The 25,547-nt window shown below is 41.0% G+C and overlaps 1 protein-coding gene across 16 annotated transcripts in view; it reads left to right on the top strand.

The window, feature by feature from the left end:
• Positions 1–25,547, top strand: part of kirrel3b (kirre like nephrin family adhesion molecule 3b) — a 167,164-nt gene that overhangs the window by 135,370 nt on the left and 6,247 nt on the right. For 4 of the 16 annotated variants that reach the window (XM_085795141.1, XM_085795130.1, XM_085795132.1 and 1 more), the window contains 9 exons: positions 2,914–3,062; positions 3,240–3,367; positions 3,871–3,997; positions 17,166–17,266; positions 19,773–19,983; positions 21,492–21,599; positions 22,155–22,238; positions 22,543–22,658; positions 23,412–23,498. In XM_085795141.1, coding sequence (XP_085651267.1) covers positions 2,914–3,062; positions 3,240–3,367; positions 3,871–3,997; positions 17,166–17,266; positions 19,773–19,983; positions 21,492–21,599; positions 22,155–22,238; positions 22,543–22,658; positions 23,412–23,498 — 1,111 coding nt within the window. The remainder of the gene's footprint in view (positions 1–2,913; positions 3,063–3,239; positions 3,368–3,870; positions 3,998–17,165; positions 17,267–19,772; positions 19,984–21,491; positions 21,600–22,154; positions 22,239–22,542; positions 22,659–23,411; positions 23,499–25,547) is intronic. The other 12 variants (XM_085795145.1, XM_085795135.1, XM_085795138.1 and 9 more) reach the window with 7 other exon arrangements.

Consider the following 25,547-nt stretch of genomic DNA (forward strand, 5'->3'; position numbering starts at 1 on the left):
TCTGTTTTTTGGGGCAGGATTGCTGCAGTACTCCCAAGCTACAGCCTTTATGCTCATATTAGCTGCAGCCAGATGAGCTTAGGATGTGTGAAAAAATTGTAAATACCAGAGTGCAACACCTGAAGTGTGACTGGTTCAGGGATTCAAGATTAATGTGCACTGTTTTGCTAAACATACAAATCAGTGCAAGTTGGAAATTGCCCCGGAAATTTGGGACCGAAGTCTATGAGTCAGTAATAACACTGAAAGGTTTGGCATAACTCTGAAAAGTTAAGTGAAATTCGCTACGGATAACCAAGAAGTCAATCGAGTTTCCAGCATACCCTTGAGAAGTTTTGTTTTTGTTTAACTCTTGACTTTTTAAAGTTATTTCCAACTTTTTAAGACTACCCAATGTTTTCCAATAGATGTTTGTGCATGTACATATCTCTCCAGCTTATTTCTACTCAATAATTCCTTGCTAGGTCATAAAAAAAAGCTCTGTAATTTGTCCAAGTCGAAACTAGTGCGTGCTATTGCAAAACCAGTATATTTATTTTATATTCCACTGAGAACTCAGTAGTCATCACTTTCACTATGCATGTTAGGGAGAATGGAACAGCACTGTGCGGTGCTTACCCATGCTGATAATAACTGTAGGGCCTGATTTACTGTGGGTTCTCCCTGCTGATGGCACAGATACCTGTCTAATTTAATTGTTACTGTTTTATTGCCTTAATCACATTCTGCAAACACAAAACTCTCCCCCTCTCTAGCACATCTCCTTCATCCTCTGCTTCCATTAACAGCAGACCTGTTTATCTATATAACAGTGTTAGCTTACACCGCCTTGCACAGCCAAAAACACACACCGTGCACGCAGGATTCACACGCTTTGTCTGGGTCAAATCACTGAAGAGGATACAGCAGTGTAAAGTGAGTCAGCTATTGAGTAAACTCGCGTTGGCCCTTCTAACCTCCCAAAGGGAATGCAGGTGTTTGTGTTGCCCTGGGCCAGCTATGTTTAGACATGAGTCTTGGACAAGACCCAGCTCACCAACAGAGCTTCCATGCTCCCTGTGGACGCCGGCATTCTGTCTGTGCTCCCTCTAACACTGTCAAGGGCTCCCAAACCTGGCAGAGACAACATCCACTCGGGAGCAGCCGGCTGCCCGAACATCTGTGCTCACCCCGACTCAACTCCCACAGTATGGGCTAGAAAAGTGTAAGTGAAATAAGTGACATATTGATATTTATGCGGTTGTGGAAGTCTGCATCACTGTCAATTATCTCATCCTCAAGATGGTTTTGATAATGAAAAACATCCCTCTACATCAGCAGATGGAATCTGCCCAATTTTCTTTGAAATAATTTTTTACTTCAGTGATTTGGCTGAATGCTCTGGAACAGCTACTACTGTAAATTGAACTTGAAGAGAGTTTTTTTTCTTTTTCAATTACATCTCCAAACAAACACACACACACGAGTGAACTTCAAAATCCCTGACTAGTTCAGATCATCATCAGCTTCATCATCTTCATCGTTGTTATCATTGTTGTTGTCGCCATCCTAATTATCTTCATCATCGTCTTCATTCCGATTACCGCAACCATCACCAGTGTAATTGATATCATCGGCATCATCATCACCATCATGTAAACTGTATCATCATCATTACATTAACATAATAGTTGTCACATTTTTAATCTAGTAGCATCTACTTGACTTCCTGATTGGTGCTGATATTTAGAGGTTACTCTGTGAGGTGTGAAAACAGACCAAGTGGATATAAAGTCCTATGTCTGCGGATGTGCAACGAGGAGAATACTTCTATTTGTTCTCACATAGACACTATGCAAGCACTACTACTACTACTGGCTCTGTTGTGTGAAAGGGCAGACAGGCCAAGAATAAGTGTCTGCCCTAATTTGAATATTTTTGGAAACACAGGTGTTGTAATGCTCTCAGCTGTGTCCTTGTCACACAAGAACACAACTCTGAAAAGATCTACTGCTGTTAAAAAAAAAAAATCCCATGAAGCCCAATTAGAATTCTGCTTCACTTCACTTACTGATTGAATGAGGTAATCTGTTCTCATTTAAATGATAGCATTTCAGCCAAGCATGGGGCCAGCTTAGTCATGGAAAACAAATGAGTTCCCTATCCCGTGAAAACTGCTCTCAGTACTGGCAGGAATGTAAAATGGAGACAGGCACCGTTTCCGTTGTCATTGTTTTCATTTGCCACATCAGCATGCAGCCACATCTCTATTGTGGAGGGTGGCAGCGTTTAGATGCGTGATGCATTGTATATCCCACAGAACCATCTAAATTTTCCAAAGGGACCCGAGACACCCACAGATGCCTTCGCCTCACTTTTATAAATGGGTCTTGTCTGTTGAAACAGCAGAGAGCCATTCGCGCCACGCAGAGCGAGACGTCGCTCCCTGTGACATCATAAAAGTATCACCTAAACACTTGAGGAATGTCTGTATCTCCGTCACAGAAGCTATCATTCACAAACACAAACAGATGTTCTTTATGTGATCCCGTGTCAATTTATTAACGTCAGCTGTTGTGTGTAATACAGTACGTGTCAACCAACGTCTTCAAAGGTGGAGGAGCTACCCATTTGTCATTCTGTGATTTGTTTTTCTTAGCTGGCACCCTGTGCTGCACTCTCTGCCTGCCGTAATGAGGAACGTGCTGTCTGCTCCGAGTCGCCGGGGAGCTTGTCACAGCATGGAAGGCTGCCACAAAAATATGCTGAAGCCAGCACAGAGAACCTGCCCCAGAATGATGATTTATTCACACAAAAGAAAGCTATTGACACGAGGAAGTGTGAAAACCTGTCTTAATGCCTTTTCCCCTTTTCCTTCATTTTTCCCCATTCCTTCCTCCCTCCCCATTCTCTTCCTTCTAATCCTCACACCAGGTGGGCCAAAGGAGGAAGTATAATCAAGGAGGTCTCTGGGGACACGTATGAAGTTATAGTGGACCACTCCTTCTTCACAGAGCCTGTTTCCTGCGAGGTCACCAACCCTCTGGGCAGCACTAACATCAGCCGCAACGTTGATGTTTATTGTGAGTGGCTCTTTTAAGCACTACTGCATGTGTTTCAGTGATACCAGCACCGCAATTATGCATGATTAATGATTTTTTAAAGATATTTTGACACCGACTTCTAAAAAGCTGGGGCTACCAAAGCCGACACTTACCGCTGGATGAATCAGAGACAGTTCATGATGTTTATTTCAACAGTTGGCCCTCGCATGGCTGCGGAGCCTCAGTCCTTGCAAGTGGACCTTGGATCTGACGCTGTGTTCAACTGCGCTTGGACGGGAAATCCCTCTCTCACCATAGTGTGGATGAAAAGGGGATCTGGAGTGGTGAGTGTATTGATTCACAATCACTAACTGTGTCTGATAAAGCCTGTTTTTGAGACTTTCTGTGATTCCAGCAACCTCAGTGTCCTAGACTATATGAAGTACTTTGGTTAGTTATCTTATGTCTTAGCCACCTGTTTTGAAATGTCTACTAAACCCAAGATTTTAAAACCATTACAGTCCTGGCCTCTTGGCAACCTGCTCTCACATGAGATCTGTTGATTTGATCCTCAAATTCAGACTCATTCCACCTTTCTTTTTGTCAACATCAAAGGCCAAAGCCAACCCATTTACTCCACTGAGCTCAGACCCTAAATTGGATTTTAATAATTGAGGAGAGGTGCCCTTTAAGGTAGTAAATGGTCTATTTGCTGCCTTGGTTCATTCCCATAGGCCTGCTTTGTTGCTTTCTCAAATGTAAAGGTGCCTTGGCTGTCATTGCGTTTTGTGATATTTGACTTTATTTTTATATCTTATTATGTTGTTTTTTTTCTTTTTTGCCACAGGTTCTTAGCAACGAGAACCTTCTGACATTGAAATCTGTGAGACAAGAGGATGCTGGGAAATACGTCTGCCGTGCCGTGGTCCCACGTGTAGGAGCAGGGGAGAAGGAGGTTTCTCTCACTGTCAATGGTGAGTTGTATTATGACTTTCACACAACCGGGGCCAGATCCACACGCACACACACGCACAATGCTGTCAAATGCATACACATCCAAGTGTGAATCTTGAGGTCTGAGGTCAATGGCAGCAAGAAGAAAGCAATTTGTCACAGGAGTCAGTATTCTGCTTCCTTTGTGGTTTATAAAAGCGTTCTTTCTATAAAAGTTCCAACAGTATATGCAGCTTTATTTCTCTCCTGTCGTCCATCGCCGTTTCTTGGCGGCACAGTTAATTTTACCTGGCAGGTACAGTAACGAAACACATGGCCCAACACATACACACACACACACACACACACACTCACACACACACACAAAGAGTCCATGGATGTGGCACCTGGAAATTAATTCTCCCTACAAAGGTAATGTGATAAAAAGAGAGCTGTTTCATCGACAGTCATCACTGCGAAGTCTTCAAACATGAAAAGCGATAAATATGGACTTTGTCTTTTCAAGATATGGTCACACATTTCATAAACAGGTGAGATGTACTTAAATGCTAATTATATTCCGTGTGAGTCGCTGGGAAGCTGCCTTTTCTGAGCCACTGACTGACTAATGAATACCAGCCTTGGTGGGAGACCTGGCAACTCTCAAACAAATGACTTCATTATCAGTGCTTGATATTCAGGGAGCATGCTTTGGTGTGGCAGAGGTTCTCGGTTGTGGGATTTACATGTCTCTTATTTTCTCCGTGTCCATCTGAAAAAAACATGGACCAAAACAACATGGAAAAAAAAGAAAGAAAACAAAGAGGGCTTTAAGATGCTGGCAAGATGATGCCGAGTTAGAATGCTGACAGTGTCTCATTGTACATTTTGAAAGCTAACAAAAGAGTTTGCCTGTAAGCAACATTGGTGCTGATTTGAGGATGAAGATACATCAAGTAGCAAACTGTGTGTGTAAAGATTTTTTTTTTCAAATTCCAGACATTAGCTTTGCATATCAGAGAGAATGGGATACCAGTATATTCCCTCCAGCACAAGATCTATGAACTGCAATGAGCGTCCTCCCTCTCAACGAGGAATTCAGCTGAAATTGAAGCAGAAGAGGCGTAAGACAAAATCATGACTAATTCTATTGTCTCCTCTTCTGTTGATAGCAACCTATACTGGCATCCTTTCTGCAGCCGTAATATGCAAACAGAATACATAATATCCAGTGTACCAGTTTATTTCAATGCATCTCTTCTCTGCTCGTGTCACTATGGAGATTGCCTTGTTTTCAGAGATGACGTCACGAGTGAAAGAAGATGGATTGTTTTAATAAAGATTAGAGCACCACACCACTCGGAGAACACTGGGAAACATTCAGCAAAGCTGAAATGGCATGTTTATTTAGTCTCTGCAGACTTCATCCAGGCAAGTTCCGGATGACTTGTAGTCTTTTTATTTTGTTTATATTCTTCCTCCCTTCTTTTGCGTCGTGCACCTCCCTGACTGAATTGGTATTTGACATTCAAAAGCCTCCCTTCTTTTTACCCTTCTGAATAATTGAAATTCATCTCTCTTTTTTTCCCCCAAACCACATGAGGAATCCTGAGTCATTTCTTACTTGGTCCTTGAGGCGAATCAGAATGTCAAACTTGTGAAAGTGCAAACACTGCGGTTGAAGTGGTGGCGTGAAGGGGGGGTGGGTGGTGGGTGGCAGTGGGATTGGGGGGTGGGGATGGGTGGGTGGCTGTTGGGGCGCTCTCTCCAGAGGCTCATGGATTGTCCTGTGCCCCTGTCTCATCTGCAGATGAATGTGAGCTCTTATCAGCTCATAAGCCCAACATCACTGACAGTCAGCAGGGCTCAATTGATTCTGACAATGAATAACTAGCATAACAGATGAGTGAGCTTTTCGAGGAGGATGACCGTGATACAGTAACATCCCAGCTATGCTGTGCATGTTTAGAGTATTCATGATGCGACGAAGTCTGCTGCACATTTGAATTTTTCTTGGCTGTTTGTTTACCCTGCAGGTGTCCCCCGATTCCTTAATGCCATCATTTAAATTACATGTGTTTATAATTTGTCACTCCTCTGTCTTTCTCCCCTCTGCCGTTGTGTGTCACCGGCTCCCACTGTGGCACAGCACATAGACATGAGGTTTCCTGCTTTCCCTGGGGAAGAATGTAATTTAATTATAATCAAACAGCTAGCAGGGGAGGCCGTTTGTGTTTAAGTCACTAATGGATACATATTGCTTACTCAAGTCAAACATCCTCAGAGTGGAAAGCTCCTCAGCATTTCGTATGCGTCATATCCGTCAAGTGGCCGCATGTATGAAGTTGGGGGGGGGGGGGGTTGTTTGCTGTGTACATCCATGCATGTGATTATTTATATAGCATACAAAATATATGCATGGCTTTTTCCACAGTCCTGCAGAAGTTGGAATTGAGAGAAGTTATCTGACATGCTTGAGAGGATTTAGCTTGTATATGCTAAATGACCATATATCCATGCAATACATATTAATATCCATGCATGTGAGTAGATCAGTACAGTCATTTGTGTTTGTGAGTATGTGTGTGCGTGTCTTTGGGCCAAGCAATATGTATAATAACTCACATACAGTACTCGGGCAGCCTGGGGAGAGAAAGCCTATTTCCACAATAAGGAAGAGGGAGGGCTGAAGAATCCCCCAACATCCCACAGAGCTCTAGGTTGTTATAGATCTTTTTTCTGCTGTTAGACAGCCTTTATGTACCAAGTTAATTAGCATTCCAGCCTTCTTTAAACTGGCAATGACACCGTATAAGAAAGAAAAGCACAAATGAATGAAGGAGAAAACTGCATTTAAGATGCTGCATATATTATCTGACCAGCAAAATTTAAGTATAGTAAGATATGATCTGCAAAACTCTCTCAAGACTTTGAACTCACTTTTCACATCATGTGTACCTGCCACATGCAGTGTCTCTGCTCAGCTCACACACTAATTTATTATTTGTGAAAAAAATCTGACTGACCGTTTTTTAAAAGCTAGATGAGCAATGAGGTTTTCTACGCGGATGCTTCATTCATTAGTTTGGGTTTACAGGCTTATATGACTGCTGGAGCACAACAGCTCTGAGATCAGCAGCTCCAAGGTGCCTTTTATGTGTCCAGGGAGGGCGAGATGGTCCAAAAATCTTTCTTGGTACATGCAATCAAGTGGAAAGGAAAGTCTAGAAATAAATAGCCAGCACATTAGCAGTCAGTTCCCACTGATAATAATCAGAGGGTTTCATAGCAGCCTGGACCGTCATCATGTCAAATGACTAGAAACTCATATCACAGATATAATTTTCCCACCAGTTAAAATCACGAGTTTAACTGTTAACTGAATAGTGACAGAGGGCCTAATGTTTAACACCAGAGGGCAAAATAATTTTCACATATGATATTTTCAAGGATTTTTTATTATCAAGGATTTTCTCTGCACGTTTTTGTCCTTTAAGATTATGTGTTGTGTGTGCATTGAGATCCTTCATAATATACTGTCAACCAGTCTCATCAGCGTTCCTGACATATGAAATAACGATTGAAATGATGCTGGAAAATGCGGATAAAGCTTTAATCATGGCCGGAGAAGAACGTGATTATCTGCTGAGTTACTTCTGTGAATGCTTTTTGCGTTATGAGATGAAGGCAGTACACATCAGGCTCCACACAGTCTGGTCCCTGTTGTAAAGACGGATGGAGCCGAAAGTAGGCAAACAAGGTGAAGCTGTCAGAGCATTAGTAAAGAGCGAGTTTCTGCAAGAAGTTAAACGTATACGGCTACCTCCGATGGCCAATTAGAGATGAGGATGAAATTATTTGTGATTACAGCTTCTTATCCACTCAGACTCGCTGCTGTTAATGTGATATAGTGCGGCTGAGATAAAGTAGCAGGAAGATTAAGCAGTAATGATTCTACCCTGGTCTTGCAGTAACACATAAACTATCAGTGGTACGGTGTACATTTTAGGACATCCTCAGGATCAGACTTCAGTGTCAGACCTCAGATGAAAAGGTATATGGTCTGAGGAAAACCTCTGTCATACTCGCACCAAACTTCATCAGGTCTTCATCACTAAGCCTTCAGAGTTAGACTGAACGGCCTCACACGTTACGCTGTCAATTATAAGCTCTCAGAATCAGCCTCAACGGCATCGCACGTTACGCTGTCATTTATAAGCTCTCAGAATCATCATGAACGGCCTCACACGTTACGCCGTCATCTATAAGCTCTCAGAATCATCATGAACGGCCTCACACGTTACGCCGTCATCTATAAGCTCTCAGAATCATCATGAACGGCCTCACACGTTACGCCGTCATTTATAAGCTCTCAGAATCATCATGAACGGCCTCACACGTTACGCCGTCATCTATAAGCTCTCAGAATCATCATGAACGGCCTCACACGTTACGCCGTCATCTATAAGCTCTCAGAATCATCATGAACGGCATCATGAAAAAATATGTCACAGTGTGTATCAGGACAACAGCTGATTCGCCAGCAACGACGCTGAAGTTCGCTTCCAACACACACACACACACACACACACACACACACACACACACACACACACACAGGAATGAGTTTTGAAGCGGGCCGATTGATAAAACTGTAAGGCACACACAATGCCATAGCCTACAGTACACTATTTTCAACATACATGTAATGTTGTGTGTCGTTTTTTTAATGATTATTATTATAACTCTCAGTTAATGTTGGCTACTAACTAATTTCCACTAATTTATCCATAAATGGACGAAGTGTTTCACCAGCGAGGATTACGCGCGACTATTACGCACAGTTTAATAGAAATTTGCAGCAGTGACAGAACATGCAACTTAAAAGAGGCCGCATCAAATATATATAGCTATACTATATCGACATCCCTCTATCTAGACATGCCGGTAATCCCACACTTTTTGGTACCGCCATTCCGACACATCATATTTCTTTTCTTTCTTCTTCTTCTTCTTTTTTTTTTTTTTTTTTTACAGCTGCAATACCCAGGCGCGTCTCTCTCTCTTTTTTTCTTTTCAGCATGCCTATCACCAGGGAATTATGTTCTTAATCCCAACAAACTGTCACACACAAAACTGACATGATAAACAAACAGAACTACTGTAGTACTGTCAAGTTAACCTGTCACCTTCAGCACACACGTGCAGGAACCCCCTGGGGCCTGGTGGCGAAAGTTGAGAAATTGTTGCAATGACAATAAAATGATAGATTATTTGTGATTGCTGCATAAAGGTTTCATTCAATATTAAATCCTAGCCGCTGCACCAAAATCGGCCAGTAGATGGCGGTACTGTAATTTGGCTTGTATTTAACTCAACTAACTAATTTAACTCATGAAATCCCTTTTTTTTAATGACATTAACTTTTTCCTCTGAAACGTATGACTTAAACTGAACAAACAAAGAAGTCATTGAAGCCATTTGTAATGTCCTAAGTGTTATAGGCTACAGTTTTTCCTCAATCGCTTTGGTGCTATTCTCAGATCAGAATGAAAGTTCTCATAACTATTAGTTCAACCTCCACAACATGTAGCCTAGTCATTTGTTCACATCATAGTAGCAGTTCCTCCTTCCTCTGAACAAATAGCAAATGCTTTTGGACAAGTTTCTTTCATTAAATTCTTATAACATTATCATTTGTTAATGTCATGTCAGTGTGGCACCCTGAACATTTTTAATAGATTGCAGGAATGACAGACCTGGTTTACCACCTTACGTCAGTAGATGGCGCATGGTAACCGCGGGTGGTTGCTGTGGGCCCCCGTTGTCGTAGCAACCAGTAGGATATGAGGGAAGTCTAGCGCTACTTTGGCAACTTAATGTTACAAGCCACAATTAAGTGCCTGTTGTTGTTGTTTTTTTCAGATGAGTCTAACGTTAGTCCACACAAGCACCCATGTCTAGATGTTTTCTCTGTTTTCTGTATTTTCTCTTCAATCGCGGTGGTGTTCGTTGTGTTTACTATGTGTTAGAAATGTTATAGTTAGTGAGAGTTCGGTGGCTGCATTTGGCGGCCGTTGTTGTATGTTGTTGGTATGTCGTCAATATCTCGACGTTGTAAATGTATCGTCTTTACGTGCTGACATAGTCGCTGTTGTTTGTGTTGTTTACATGGTTGTTTCGTGACGGTTGGATCGTGTTGGTTGTGTCGTATTGTACTAAACGTTACATGGTCGCTCTTGTTGCTGCTGCCGGGCTGCCCCCGTTGTCGTAGCAACCAGTAGGATATGAGGGAAGTCCAGCGCTACTTTGGCAACAAATGTTACAAGTCACAATTAAGTGTCTGTTGTTTTGTTTTTCAGATTGCTGTGTTAATAAACACGGAGTGGAGTAGTGTGTAACATCAGTCAAAATGAACTATACTTTTGAACGCTGAATAGTCTTTCCCTAAAAAACTAGGCTAATAGTCCTCATTTCATTGCTTGAGTCATTACATAGAAAATTGTTGAACTAGTTTTCAAAATCTGTCAAACTCATTGTAAATGTTGGGAGAAACACTGCAAATTAAATTACTATTCATCTGCAATAAGGAAGAACAGGTAGCTATAGCATTGGACGGTAATTCAGCACTAAACAATCTGCACTGCTCATTGTGTCCTGTAAGCCACAGTGGGACAATCATATTTTAGATTTACATTTAGACTTACAGCTTCACAAGAGAACAGATTTACTGTAGCCTACTGTAGCTAGTATTACAGCAAACACAGTAAAGATTTCCCTAAAAGATGAAAATCCTACTCTTTGCACAATGCTGTGAACAAATAAGAATTGCAAAGAGCATGCAGTAAAAATTTGAAACATTCAGTAGCTCCACTACATCCAGTAGCCTAATGTGTAACTGTAGACCTACTTCACATGGCTGTATAGTGTATGGTGCTGTCTTGAGTATTTTCAGGTAGTATCTTTTTTTGGATTGAAAAACACATAGAGAATAAAGTGCCATAATGAAAACATGACAAAGCCATTTGACTGTCTTCTTCAAAAACGATGATGTCAGGACTTCTCATTTTGACGACACTGACAGTTTCACTGACATAATTACTTGCTTTTGAGGGATGGACTATCCATTTTGAGCAAGTGTACCAAGTGATGCGCTTTTGCAGGTTGTCCACTTAGGTTTTGCAGTTGGTAATAATTGTTTTGAGAAATGCACTAACTGTTGTGCAAATGTTAAGAGTGATGTGAAAAAAGCACCAAAGCAATTGAGAAAAAATGTAAAAGTTCTCTCACCATCAGATAACTGCGATGGGATGAAATTAATTCACTCATGAATCGTGTCCTACTTGGGATAATATAGAGTTTGTCTATTATGGAGAAATAAACCGAGACAGGATGTAGCCTATGAAAAACCCTGTCATTTTGTCAAGAAACTGTCATTTCCATCCTGCGGTTTGCATGCTCTCATGATGAGAAGTGTCAAATTGGACACAAATACGGCAGCGGTCACTTCCATACACATGTATGGGTCACTCATGGATGTATTAGGGGTCACTTCGACGTGACGTCACTGCAATCCATGAATATAAAAGATGCAGTTTCAAATAAAGAATTTATATTTTGAAATAACTGTTGTTCCAGTTTAATTTTTTATTCAAACGGTGGATGGATGGATGGATGGAGATAGATAGATAGATAGATAGACAGATAGATAGATAGATAGTTAGATTGATAGATAGACTAAAGGGAAATTCACTTAGGCAGCTCAAAAATGATACAAATGGCCAGAGAATGCTGTGAACCCTAAGGGGCCAGTCATTCAGTTGTTGCAATGATTTATTGTTAGCCTATGTACTGCGGTCAAATGAGCCGTCGTTCGTCTTCGCGGAGTCAAGCCAGCCGCACAAACATTTTAACTGCGCCCGTATCATAGAACTTACGGCGAATGCTCCGAGTCCACCGACAAAGCTAGCGCTAGTTTAGAACCAAGCGAGATGACTTCCGGTTTTCAAAATAAGACGAGGATAATACGAAGGCAATCGAGGTGTGTGTGTGTGTGTGTGTGTGTGTGTGTGTGTGTGTGTGTGTGTGTGTGTGTGTGTGTGTGTGTGTGTGTGTGTGGGAAGCGAACTTCAGCGTCGTTGCTGGCGAATCAGCTGTTGTCCTGATACACACTGTGACATATTTTTTCATGATGCCGTTCAGGCTGATTCTGAGAGTTTATAAATGACGGCGTAACGTGCGATGACGTTGAGGATGATTCTGAGAGTTTATAAATGACGGCGTAACGTGCGATGACGTTGAGGATGATTCTGAGAGTTTATAAATGACGGCGTAACGTGCGATGACGTTGAGGATGATTCTGAGAGTTTATAAATGACGGCGTAACGTGCGATGACGTTGAGGATGATTCTGAGAGTTTATAAATGACGGCGTAACGTGCGATGACGTTGAGGATGATTCTGAGAGTTTATAAATGACGGCGTAACGTGCGATGACGTTGAGGATGATTCTGAGAGTTTATAAATGACGGCGTAACGTGCGATGCCGTTGAGAATGATTCTGAGAGCTTATAGATGACGGCGTAACGTGCGATGCTGTTCAGGCTGATTCTGAGAGCTTATAAATGACGGCGTAACGTGCGATGCCGTTGAGGATGATTCTGAGAGTTTATAAATGACGGCGTAACGTGCGATGCCGTTGAGAATGATTCTGAGAGCTTATAGATGACGGCGTAACGTGCGATGCCGTTGAGGATGATTCTGAGAGTTTATAAATGACGGCGTAACGTGCGATGCCGTTGAGGATGATTCTGAGAGTTTATAAATGACGGCGTAACGTGCGATGCCGTTGAGAATGATTCTGAGAGCTTATAGATGACGGCGTAACGTGCGATGCCATTGAGAATGATTCTGAGAGCTTATAGATGACGGCGTAACGTGCGATGCCATTGAGAATGATTCTGAGAGCTTATAAATGACGGCGTAACGTGCGATGCCGTTCAGTCTAACTCTGAAGGCTTAGTGATGAAGACCTGATGAAGTTTGGTGCGAGTATGACAGAGGTTTTCCTCAGACCATATACCTTTTCATCTGAGGTCTGACACTGAAGTCTGATCCTGAGGATGTCCTAAAATGTACACCGTACAGTGGAGATAACAATTTAATAACAACAGTAACAGTCTCATTAACAAATTGTATCTCATTATTCTTTTTTGTAATGAGTGGAGACATTACAACTTCGAAATCACCATGGAAGCACTAGTCTTATGGAAATCCTGTAAACACTATTTATTTGTTTTTCATGTCAAATGTTAAAACAATTATGTGGCCTTGCTTTTATATTTAAATGCAACTGGTACATTTAATCCAACAAGTTTATAAATGCATGAAACAAAGAACTGACTCCAGCTGGTTTAACATATTGACCGGATCTCTGCACCATGGTTTTCTCCCAGAAGGGAGTTTGGCCGCCGGTGACCATACAAGACATCTTTCCTTCTGTTTCAGTTGCCCGCTGGCTGTTTTGTGCTCTCTTTTATCACACAAAGAAAACAGAGAAATCAAAAGACCTGCACTGAGGTAGCAAGGAAATGTCAAGCTTTTGTTTAAAGCGGATGCCTCAGCTTAGAGAAGGAAATGTAAGCCCCGGCCTTTTGACACCCACACCGATATTGTGTAATCAGACTGCAACGTCCACTCCACAGTTAACACCTCCTCAAATGAATGGGTGAAACATTGCGCCCAACATTTTTGATTACCTCCCCTGCTGCTAACATTGATGTTGTAGTGCCACCCACCTTCACTCTACCGACGTGCGCTCTGATCACATAGTGCAAAAGGGGAAACACGTACTTATATGCACGCGCACAAGCACACACGCACACACACTTTCAAACAAGGCTGAGCCAGTGAGATAAAACTATTTAATTATATTCCTCATTTGCAGCTCTGATCCATAAAATAGATCCTGCCCAGACACTACCACTGGCCTTTTGCAGCCTTCAAGCCATTGATCTCGTTGTATGTTGACATTTGAAGCTCATTCAAAACATATACTTACATCTCACCTCTTACAGTAACACATGTTAATGTATGCAGACCATGCATGCAGATGTCCTCATATTAGCTATGGCACATACATGTTGTACTAATACATGTTGGCAAACTAGTGAAAGACGGGATACAGCTTTCAGTACATTTTTCTTAAATTGTCTGCAGCGCTCGCTCTGCAGCAGTAGCAGCCTTCCAGCATCCTCCAGTAGCATACCAAGACACCATCTGGCAAAGTCTCATTAAAATGCTAATTCATTTTAATAAGAGACAGGTAATAAACTGCAATTATGTATCGTCAGAGAGAGCAGGAGTTTGAGGGAAGTTGGCGGGGAAGCGAGTTGTCTCACTAATCAAGAAGCTGCCTCACTTGCCACCCCCTCAAACCCACATTCTTAACCTTAAACATCACAAGAGACATGCTTAATGTTTGATTTCAACATCTTAAAGGCCGTTTCGCTGAATAAAAAAGGGGGAAGAAAAAGGATAAGATGGAAACCTTTCCTCCTGGTGTTGTGTTTTTTTGGGAACTTCTCTGGTTAAACCCAGTCTTTAAATGTAAGGAAAATACGGGTCTGATGAGAGCGGAGCCTGGAGAGATTATGTCAGTGTGTGCTTGTATTTTTTAAATTGAATTATATCCACAATATGTCTAGACAGCTCAAAAGAATATTTGCGCAGAGAATAACAAAATTATTCAGAATACAGTGAGCCAGTAATGTGAACAAAGTCAAGGCTGCTGATTGAAGCCCATATTTTCCAGAACATGCGCTTCAACTGGGAGCAGCAAAGTCTGGTAGTTCTGAGTTTTTACTCAACCTTTGCTTTATATTTGTTGTGTTTTTGTCATATTTTGTCAACTACTGATGGATGCTTCTGTATGAAGAGGAGATTCTTCAGTGAGGTGCGTCATTCACTGAAAATGAAGCAAGTCTGGAGGACGCCACCCTGTTCCAGCTGAAATGAAGAGGTGTTTTTGTGGTTGCCGTGCTGATGGTGCAAAGGTTAAAGTCCTGGAAGTGGAGATGAACTGGGTCCTTTCTGCCGTCAGTCATCATGGCAAATGACAACTCTCTGCCCATCAAGAGTGACGAGCCGGAGATATCGGTGACGACTCAGAAAGTAGGCTTCTGCTGAAGTTCCATGTGAAGTAGTTCTCCATGCAGTCATTGCTAGGATACAGGCCAAACATCCTGAGGCACTTCAATCATGTTTCCCTGATGGACTCACCGGGGTGGAGAGATGACCACTGAAGATGGTGGAGGCCAATTCTGAACAACTCAGATCCACTTCATGGCACCTTGATGGAGCAGGAAAGCAGCAGCGGTGGTGGACGGCTCCTCTCTCTTCGCTGCAGGACGAAGAAAGAAGATCCTTTGTACCTTCAGCCATCAGGCTTTTTTATTCTTCTGCAAATGGTCGATGAGCTGTCAGACAATAAGTAATGAATAAATATAATATAATAAATAGAATAGAATAGAAAGACTTTATTGTCCACCGTAGTTGAAATTTGTCTTCGGCCTCTCCAAGACAACAAAGCATAAAAACAATCAAAGCACTCCACAGCATACACATAAAAGACATAGAAACAAGAAACAAACTGAATGTTGTGCAAAACAGCTAAGACAACAACAGCTCTCTAAGGGGTTACCAGGTGCAGTCAAACAATCATAACATATTCAGAGCTTGTATGGCCTGTGGAATAAAGGATTTCTTAAAAATTTCCAGGCTCATCCTGGGAACTCTGAATCTTCGGCCGGAGCGAGCAGTTCAAACTCTGAGTTTAAGGGATGTGTAACATCTTCAGATATCTGTCTGGCCATCCTGACAACTGCGGTGTTGAACAGCTCACCGAGTTGACGTTGGTAAATGAATAAAGTAATAGGAATTTGTTTTCCTTGATATAAATGTTTATGTCAGAATCCCATCAGAGAAGCAAAAACTGCATCTAAAAAGTATAAAAGAATACTTTCTTGCAAACACCATAAGATGAATAATCTCAAAATCCTTTGACAAGGTCAGAAAAAAGAAACAGAACAGTAAGTAAACAGAAAACTCACTGCTTGTGTTTGAATAACCATGATCACCATCTGCCTTTGCTTTTTCTAAAAAGTAAAACAAAAAAAGAGAGAAAAGCAAAATATCAAACTAATGTAATCCATTGCCAATGCTGTGCTTTTCTGTCATTTTACTTCAGCTCTTTAGGACCAAAGGGGAAGTACACTTAAAAGACAGAATTGGGTCGTGTGTGACATCTTGTCTTCATATTAGCGCTGTCACCTGGCGTGAACAGCCTCCAGACCAGATGGCAAGCAGACCAGTCGTTTAGACTGAGCTGCCCTTGTCAGACAAAATCTTGTAGCCCGACCAAGGTTTAACACATGCTGGCTCCCAGTCCATACCTGCAGCTCCTGTTAATTGAACTAGTCCTGATTACATAGTTTACAGTTTTAATAAATTCAATCCATTTAACCAAACTCGAAACCTGATTTAAACAGAACATCTTTATAATATATGAACAAAGAATAAGATGTACTGGTATATGATTTTAAAAAAATGTAAACATAAGTGATGTTGTGTCTTTGAGGTTGTGTATTTATACGGAGCTGTGGCTCAATGTGAAGTTATTTTGTGATTGGTTCAGGGGTCAAATCTGCAGCACGCAAATTGATTGAGGTGAACATTGTAACACCGCAACAAGTGTGTTATCTCCCCACAATGGCATTTTTCTCTTTCCATCTGTCTGGTCCTGATTACACTCCAAAGAACTGCTGTAGCACTCTCCAGCGGCGTTTATCTCAGTGGGAGAAATCAAACCAGCCATAAATCAACAATTCCTTGATCCAGAATGAGGCCCGGACCTGTCTACTTATGCCCTTCATTCAGACCTGGCATGTCCTTGGCCCCGCTGTACTAAGGGATGAGGAATGTTCACACCTCTTTGCGATACAATTTTCCCCAGGAGTCTCAAATTACCGAACACTTCAGGTGTTACTGCTCGGAACAGAGGAGCGATTACAACATAATGTACCACAAGAACTCGATTGAGCAGAATTGTCATATAACCTGAAACTGAAAATGAATTTAATTATTCATGTTTCAATTTCTATGACTCATTTTCAAACTTTTTTATGATCTCTTTTTTTCTTCTTTTTTTCAGGGCCACCTACTATCTCCAGCACACAGACTCAACAAGCTCTGCACGGAGAAAAGGGACAAATCAAATGTTTCATTCGAAGTACACCTCCTCCAGACCGCATTGTAAGTGCCTTTGGATTATTCTTTTTTATTCTTTACAGTTGTCTCAACTTTTCCTATTTTATTTGCCAGAACACACATCATGCGATCATCCTTTTAAGGCTTTATGGCACCTGAACAGTAAAAATTACATCACATAATGGCTGTTTTTTCTTCTGTCTGCCTCTGGAATATAATGCCTGACTGAACCCTATTGATCTGTTAACTCCACATAGACAGTATCTTACCTGCAAAAAAAAAAAACCCTGAAGAATCTGCTACCATTAGCCCCATCATTTGTTTTCATATGAAAATGTGAGCATGAAACTGCAGCTTGAACCCTCAATTTCTCATTTAATCCACACTTATGCTCTGTTAGCACTGATCCCATTAAGATTTATGGACCTTATATAAACAACCTACTCTCTGAGCTCACTTTGCTCTTATTATTAATTTGTGTGTGTGTGTGTGCTAGTGTGTACATGTTTGCATATTTATGCAGTTAATTGCCATACTTTGTCATCTAATGTGTGTTTTTATTATACTGATGTCCTGCATTAACTAGCAACATAATTAATATCAGCTTTATTTGAGCAGTGTGTCTGTGGAGGCTGGGCTGCTCAGACTTCAGTTTTCATTCTGGGTTCCAAAATTTTTATTAAAGAGAGAATTGTGGCTGACCCCGGTTATGTCAAGTCAAGCTGAATTTATAAAGATTCATCATCTCAAAACCAAGGGCTCTACTATAACATACGACATAGTCTATGCTATAAAAATATTTTCAGTATGTCCATGTCCAACAAAAGGAGCAGCCAAATGGCACATGTTCATAAATAAATTTGCATATTTCCCTCTGTTTCTCATGTTACATCAAGCAACACAACTGTCAACACAGCTTCACATTGGTCAGTCATGTGTCACTCCCATCACTTACATTTAAAACATTTTGTTTGTTATTCAACATATTCTGTTTTTAGTGGCTGTCTCTCAAAGAGACACCAAACATTAATTCGAAAGAACTTTGTATGTACACATTTCATAACAGACAGATCAAGACTTGAGGACAAAAAAATTCAGTGACGGTTACTAGACTTTGGTTTTGTATCTCTAAGATAAGCAATTGCTTGATTGAATGAAATGTTATGAAAATAAATCTCACCACTTAGTACTTTGAAATATTTCTGATAGGTACAAAATGTGCAGAGGGCCAAAGGATTACGGCTGAGTATTTTTGCAATGTGTGTGCAACCGTAAGAGAAAATAGTTCTAATTCTGAGGAAATATTGATGTCTATTACCCAAACCTCTTGTACTCCTTTGGTTTCCTGTAAGCAAAGCTCTATAGACGGCTGAATGCAGCCTCTCAACTGCTAAATTCAAACAACTTATTTGAGTACATGAGGTTATCCATCGGACATTAGCTTTGTCTACTGATGCCAGTAATACCTCTGTTATGTCTCAGTCTTCCATCCATTCACCACAGAACAGTATACCCAGTGTATTTCTATTTGTTCATGTGCTTTGAATCACTGAGCTATTGACCAGTCTGAATGAACTAATGCTCATGTATACCTGGTAACTCATGCAACCTTATAACAGACTGAAACATAGTGTCTACTCCTTGTTGTAGATGTCTTCATGGCCATCAAGTATCACCATGGATACATGCCCTTTCAGCAGCACAAAATAAACCACACAGGAACATATAGGTGAAAGTATATAAGCACCATCCCATCAATAAACCTTTCAATGAACTATAATAAAACACCCACTGAAAGACACAGTCTCTTATTAACACTGGATGGTTATGTAAGTTATGTAAGGCATGGTTGTCTTACGGCTTGGTCACCTTTTATAGTCATACGTTATAGATCCATTCATGCGTCGCTTCTGTAGCATGTAGCAGTTGTTTTGAGGGTCAAAGTTGGTTTGTGGCTTGTTGGTCCACTAGTCACTAAGCATATTTATTGCCTGCTAACCCTTGACACAATAGAAAAGCTTGGTAGCTACTGTATTACCGCAGGAAATACTGTACAAAAGAGGTTTCATTGTTAACATACAAGGTTTTCTTCAGTTTTCCTCTACAAAACACAGGATATGTCTCCTAAGAGTCTTCAGCCATGCAAACAGCTCCGTGAGGATGTACAAGGGCCTTTAGCAAAATGCTAAATGCAAAGTAGAAATGTCAACCTCATGCTGTAGAGGAAAGGTCAAGAGGTCACCAAAGTCAATAGGCGGTGTCCTCTTGGGACCATGAATGTTTGCACATATTCCAAGTAAATGTCCAATAATTTTGACCATCATTGCCACAGCGAGGCTAAAAAAAAAAAAAAAATAGAAAGCCTATTTTTACATGAGTTGAAAGCTGAATTTTTACATGGTTGATTCTGCCTCAGGCACTTACTGGTAGAACATAAGGTACTTGAACAATGGAGACTCTCACTCATTGCAACACTTCTTTCGCAGCGCCTCTCGTGGTCAAAAACTCCAAACAATATGTACCAACCTCTTTGCACTCTGTCTCCTCTCAGGCTTGGTCATGGAAGGAAACTGTGTTGGAGTCTGGAACATCCGGCCGCTACACCGTAGAGACAGTCACCACGGAGGAGGGAGTAATCTCCACACTCACCATGAGTAATATAGTTCCAGCTGATTTCCAGACTATCTACAACTGCACGGCATGGAACAGCTTTGGCTCCGACACCGAGATCATACGCCTTAAGGAACAAGGTGGGAGCCAAGGTCCGACAGGTTCCAGCTTCCTCTTCTTCAAGTCACGTGACAGTGGTTTTCTAAATAGCGATCCATCGTGACAGAGTTTGTATCAGTGTGGCTGTGCCTGCCTGTGTCAATGCACCTGAATCAGTGTGTTTGTGGATGAATGTGCTTTTATACATGATAAGCAAGTGAGGAATTTGATCTCTAATTAAATCACTTTGAGACACAATAATAAGTACAAACAGCAAATATTCAAAAGATGTATTTAATCTCAGAATAGTAAAATAAATGGACGCATTTTCTAGGAAACAACCCCTTTTTTTTCTTTAGAAATCAAAAATATGTTCAAAAATAACATTTACCAGTTTGGAATTGCAGGACGGTAATACATAGTTACACTGCATGACCTAAATTCTGAAGCTTTTGATGTACAGTAAATGTGATGATGACACCGATAAATTCCCCACAAATTAGTTTTCTGGGTTAACATGAAGTGCAGCTCCCTGGTAATTTGAACTGCTGACCATTAGCAGATGTCACTGCTCCCCGCATATGAAACACACTCTGTCTGCAGCTTTCTATTATGGGAAAGAAGAAAAAAAAGAGTAAATCTTTCTCATTTCTTTAGCTTTAAAAATGAATACTTTTTTATCTGTTGACCTTTCCCCCGCTGCCTTGGGGGAAGCTGTGTTTTCTCTCCACTTATCATAAATGATAAATTATAAGCTGCTTATGTGAAAGTGACATTGATCAATGAAGACATTAAATAGGCTTTGATGGTGTAGGAAGAGCACTTGGTTGTTCGGCGTTTGTTTAAAAAGCGCGAAGGTCATAAATGTGGGCTGGTAACTCAGGTCCTCATTAAATCACACTTTAATGAGGACTTTTAATGTAGGAGCAGCATATAGATGTGTGCCTGCAGGTTTAATCTCATCCTCATCACAGATGCACTGTAACATCCTTGCAGAAACACACAAACATGATTATGCTTTAAGGAATGCGTGTAGTCTTGCACTCCTCACGGTGGAAAATAAAAGCCCTCAGTGAAATGCTTCTATTTGCCTAAATGAGTGTAAATAAAAAGTTATTAGACAGTAGCATAATGAGATTATATTAGAAGGAAAATGTTTACCCGACACGGATAACAAAAGATTTGGTAATTCGTTTTTGTAGGGTTTCCCAGTTATTGGGACATTCAGCGCAGAAGATGTGGTGTTGAGCCTGTGTGTTTTTATTGCATAGACTTGTGCCTGAGGGATAATGCCCAACTCACTTACAGGGATGAAATATAGCATATCTCCCCTTATTTCCTGATTGTTGCGGAGACAGAGAGGAGAGAGCGATGAGGAGACTTGGTGTGTGTGTGTGTGTGTGTGTGTGTGTGTGTGTGTGTATATGAAAGAGAATGCTGGCCTTCACATCTTGACCGTTCTATTGTGTGCTATCTGTCACTGTATTGAATTTAATGTATAACTGAGATTATTTGTGGGATGTTATTTTAGAAGGATTTGTCTTTTTGTTGTTCTCTGCAGAGTCTCTCCCAGTGGCGGTGATCATCGGCATTGCTGTGGGAGCTTTTGTGGCCCTTATCGTCCTCATGGGCACCATCGGAGCATTCTGTTGCACCCGCTCCCAGAGAAGTACGTCTCATCTTCGTTCGTACATCCACTGAAGCGTGCATGCTAAAGTACTGTAAGGCCCCCAAGCACACTAAAACATGTCCATCTACTCTAGATGTCGATTTTGTTTTTATTAAAAACAAATGGGAAAAGAGCTTCCTGTGAAGTAATCTTTGCTGTCTGAGAATTTTTGTTTTAATAAATATGGGGCATCTATAAAAAAAAATTTAAAAAAATATGGAAGAAGATGACAAGGCGTTGGCAGCTGCTTCAAGATTTCTGTCACAAGATAAATTGCTGGAACATAGTGTCAAACATAATACAAGATGAAATCACTGACATGCTGAGATGGACATCTTTTTGTGGTGTAGAGATTGTGATAAGGGTTCATTTCATGCAATCTCAGTCTGGCTGCATTCGCTTTTGAGGCTATTTACAGTACATCCTGCGCTATGTTCACTGCCACCCACCCATGTACCATGTGACTCCGGTCAGAGACGTTCAGCCGTTGTCTCTGCCCAAGAACCAAATTGTGCTACTGGTCCCTTCAGCATGTCTATTGTCTGTATACTACAGAGGAAGCGCACCTGGTTATGCCCTCACTGCCCGTCTCCATCTGTGCACACCAGAGAGAACTTGCAAGCAAAATTAAGACAGAAAGTAAGACCTTGTTATATGACAGTATCATCAGCATTGTCCCCCGACAGAATGAGCCACCGTGAGAGGCTGTGTGAGATTGCATATGTATGCAGAAAAAGATAATCTTGTGTTGGCAGGAAACAAATGATTAATAATGCTTTGTATTGTTTTCGGGAAATGGGGGATGCTCTCACAAACCAAACCCAGGGATCTTTGCTAAATTCTGTAATGCTGCAAACTGCACTGGGGGAAATTATAATGTCAACAAATACAGAGTGGTGTTTATCCAGCTTATTGAGATATATGTGTCGTCTGTTTCTGCCAGATCTGAAAGGAGTCGTGTCGGCGAAAAATGACATCCGGGTGGAGATTGTGCACAAAGACCACAACGCAGCCAGGGAAAACGAAGAACACACCTCTATGAAACAACTGATGGTGAGTGTGAGTGTCGCTGCATATTACTTTTTACTTCTTCTTGTTTTTAGAAATAAATTATACATAATGTTGTGTGTTTGTGTATATATTCCTTTAAACCTATATATATATATATACTATATAGTAACAGAATGAATGTACTGTATTATCTGCCTTGTTATTTCCTGTAGAATACATTAGTTTCTGATTAATGAAAGGCATATAGATTGTACACATGTGCTGCAGTCATAGCATAGGGGCTATATTTATCAATATGATACCAGTATTTCTATGAGCAGAACAGACCCGAATATATTGTAACTATGGAGATGCCGATGCATACTGGGTAATCCTACAGTGGGTGTGTTTCTGTATCTGCATGCCCTCTAGACATACAAAGACCTGTTTCCTCTTTGGAACTGTACCAGTGTTTTGGTTTTCATGCAATTTGCTCCAGGGCTGGGCTATTTGTAGTTTGAGCTTTTGGATTAGATTTTCTTTCAAAAATACTTAATACAGTCGATACTTGATGTTAGTACAGGGAAATGAGCTTAGCTACCTTGCAAATCTACATTTTGTAAAGATAAATAAAAGATATTCACGGGTACATTATTAATGTTCTTATCCAGCGCTAAATGAAGGTGAAACATGTCTGACTGATATTAAAAAAGAGGAGAGTAATAAAAAGAGAAATCCTTTGGTCGCAGAATGTCTTTTTACTCTGAGTGCAAGAGTTTTGGAATCTACACAGACTCATACTTTTTCTTGATTTCTGTGCAGGTTGAACGAGGAGAGTTTCAGCAGGAATCTGTTCTCAAGCAGCTGGAGGTTTTACAAGAGGAGGAGAAGGAGTATCAACACATTAAGGTAAGATCAGTGATGCGCCGGCCATCAGACAAATCCCAGTGGGCCGTCAAAATTTTTTATCAGCCCTGTCTGTATCTTGACTTTACACCCTCCCCCACCCCTACATGTGCCAGTCATTCAGGGTGCACATGAGAGCACTTGGTTTCCAGGACTGGGCTGAACAAGTCAACCTATCGGATAAGTCCAGGGCTGAATTCTTTCCCAGCACGCCCCTGGGTTCAGCTCATGAAACAATAACAGTGTGAAGGTGTGAATGCAGCAGAACGAGAGTAATAGGTGGTGAGAGAGGGAGAGAGTAAAGAGAGTGCGAGAGAACGCCTTTGGGGCTGAAGGTGGTCTTCAACGGTGGGACGAAAATAGCTGAGAAGCATTAATCCCTCTCCTGCTCCTTGTGATTTTCTAAGGATAAGACCACAGGCGAATGGCTCCTGTTAGAGGTCTGATTTTATTAATTAGTCTCATCAACGGCGGTTCAGGAAATCACGGGCTGCTCGGCCCCGAAGCTTCTTATTTAAGTTACTCGAGTGGTTGCGTAGGCGATATACATGCAATTGAACTATTTTGAAGCACATATAGGACCAGGGGAAGTTCTGGATATTTATTAGATGTGCTGACTTTGCTGCCGGCAGCATTTCTAACCTCTTTCAATTTGGAATATACCTAACTTCTGCTCATAGATTCTGTTCATAGAAATGGGTTATGTGACATATCAAAGCCTCTGGGACCGGCAGATAAACCTCTATATTACCTTTATAAATCATGTCCAGGAAAACTCTCAGTTTGTTCCAGCTTTAATAAGGATATATGTGACTTTATTTTTTTTCCTTCTGGTCCCAGAGTTGTTATTTGTGAGTTGTGTGTGTGTATGTGTTTACAAAGTCTTACAGCTTTATTATAATATCCTGAGATATTCCAAACTTTTAAACTAATTTCTCAGTTCTTCCCTTTTCTCTGTTTTTCTGTTACACCAGACAGTTTCTAGTCGCAACAACCCTCACAATGAATTATATGTAAACCAAACACAGTAGATGTTATCACTTTCTTGTTTTGCGGATATTAATGCCTGGATTTCAGAGAAAACTCTCTAACACTCTGGGTAACTGTTAATATCATTGATGTCGTCTTTACAGCCAGCGACTCTGTGCAGCTAAAGTGTTTATTTTAATCACATCAGCACTAAACAGGTATTGTCAGCATCAGTGTGAGACAGACTGCGTAAACAAAGTGTGATTCATGGCTCAGTTTCGGCTCCTCTGGTGACAGGTAACAAGAGACAGTAATGATATACTTTGAGACATGATTTACAAGTTTGACCCCAGGTACTCCGTCCACTGTTTGATCAATGACATCTACTGTGTAATGTCTTTTTTTTTTACACCCTCCTTTGCTCCCTGATACTTTTCCCGCTGAGGCTAGTTCTGCACGTATGAAAAAGTCTAAAATGTCCCTCTAGTCAGATCCAACTCTTATTCAGTTAAGCTCCTATTTACTCAGTGTAATAAAACTGACTTCTGGGCGATTTATGGCTGTCCACTCATCTACATGGCAGTGAATGGATCAGGCTGTAAAGATAAGGCTTTGCTTTCAGTTCTCACATGAAATCACTTCACCACTTGTAGCTCTTGCAATAAATGATCTCCACACAATTTGAGACATTGTCGAGATTGTGCAGGTTCCTGTGTCAAGGCCCCTCTCTCTGTCCCTGATGGAACAACTTCTATTAAAGGATGGCCACCCTCTCTTCTCTGTGTTTTATCTGCTGTTGTCAGGCCAGTAAAGTCACCTTGAAAATTAAATTACTGCTTTGCAGGTTGCTCATTCAAATGAGTCAATAAAATGCATAAAAAAATTCCCCTTGCACCAATAATAATTTACTATTTTAAAACAAGTCAGGGTCACGGTTACAGTTAAAAAGCTTAATATTGCACATTAACTCAAAGTTAAATGGATTTTATCAGAAATACACAGCGCCGTGTCAACAGTGCAATGAGACAATGTGAGCTGGGGGATATTTTTAGCATCTGCTCAGACTCTACTGCACACTAGAGC

Source organism: Trachurus japonicus, chromosome 13 (assembly GCF_045865225.1).
Source record: "Trachurus japonicus isolate A0001 chromosome 13, Traja_1.0".
NCBI lineage: Eukaryota > Metazoa > Chordata > Actinopteri > Carangiformes > Carangidae > Trachurus > Trachurus japonicus.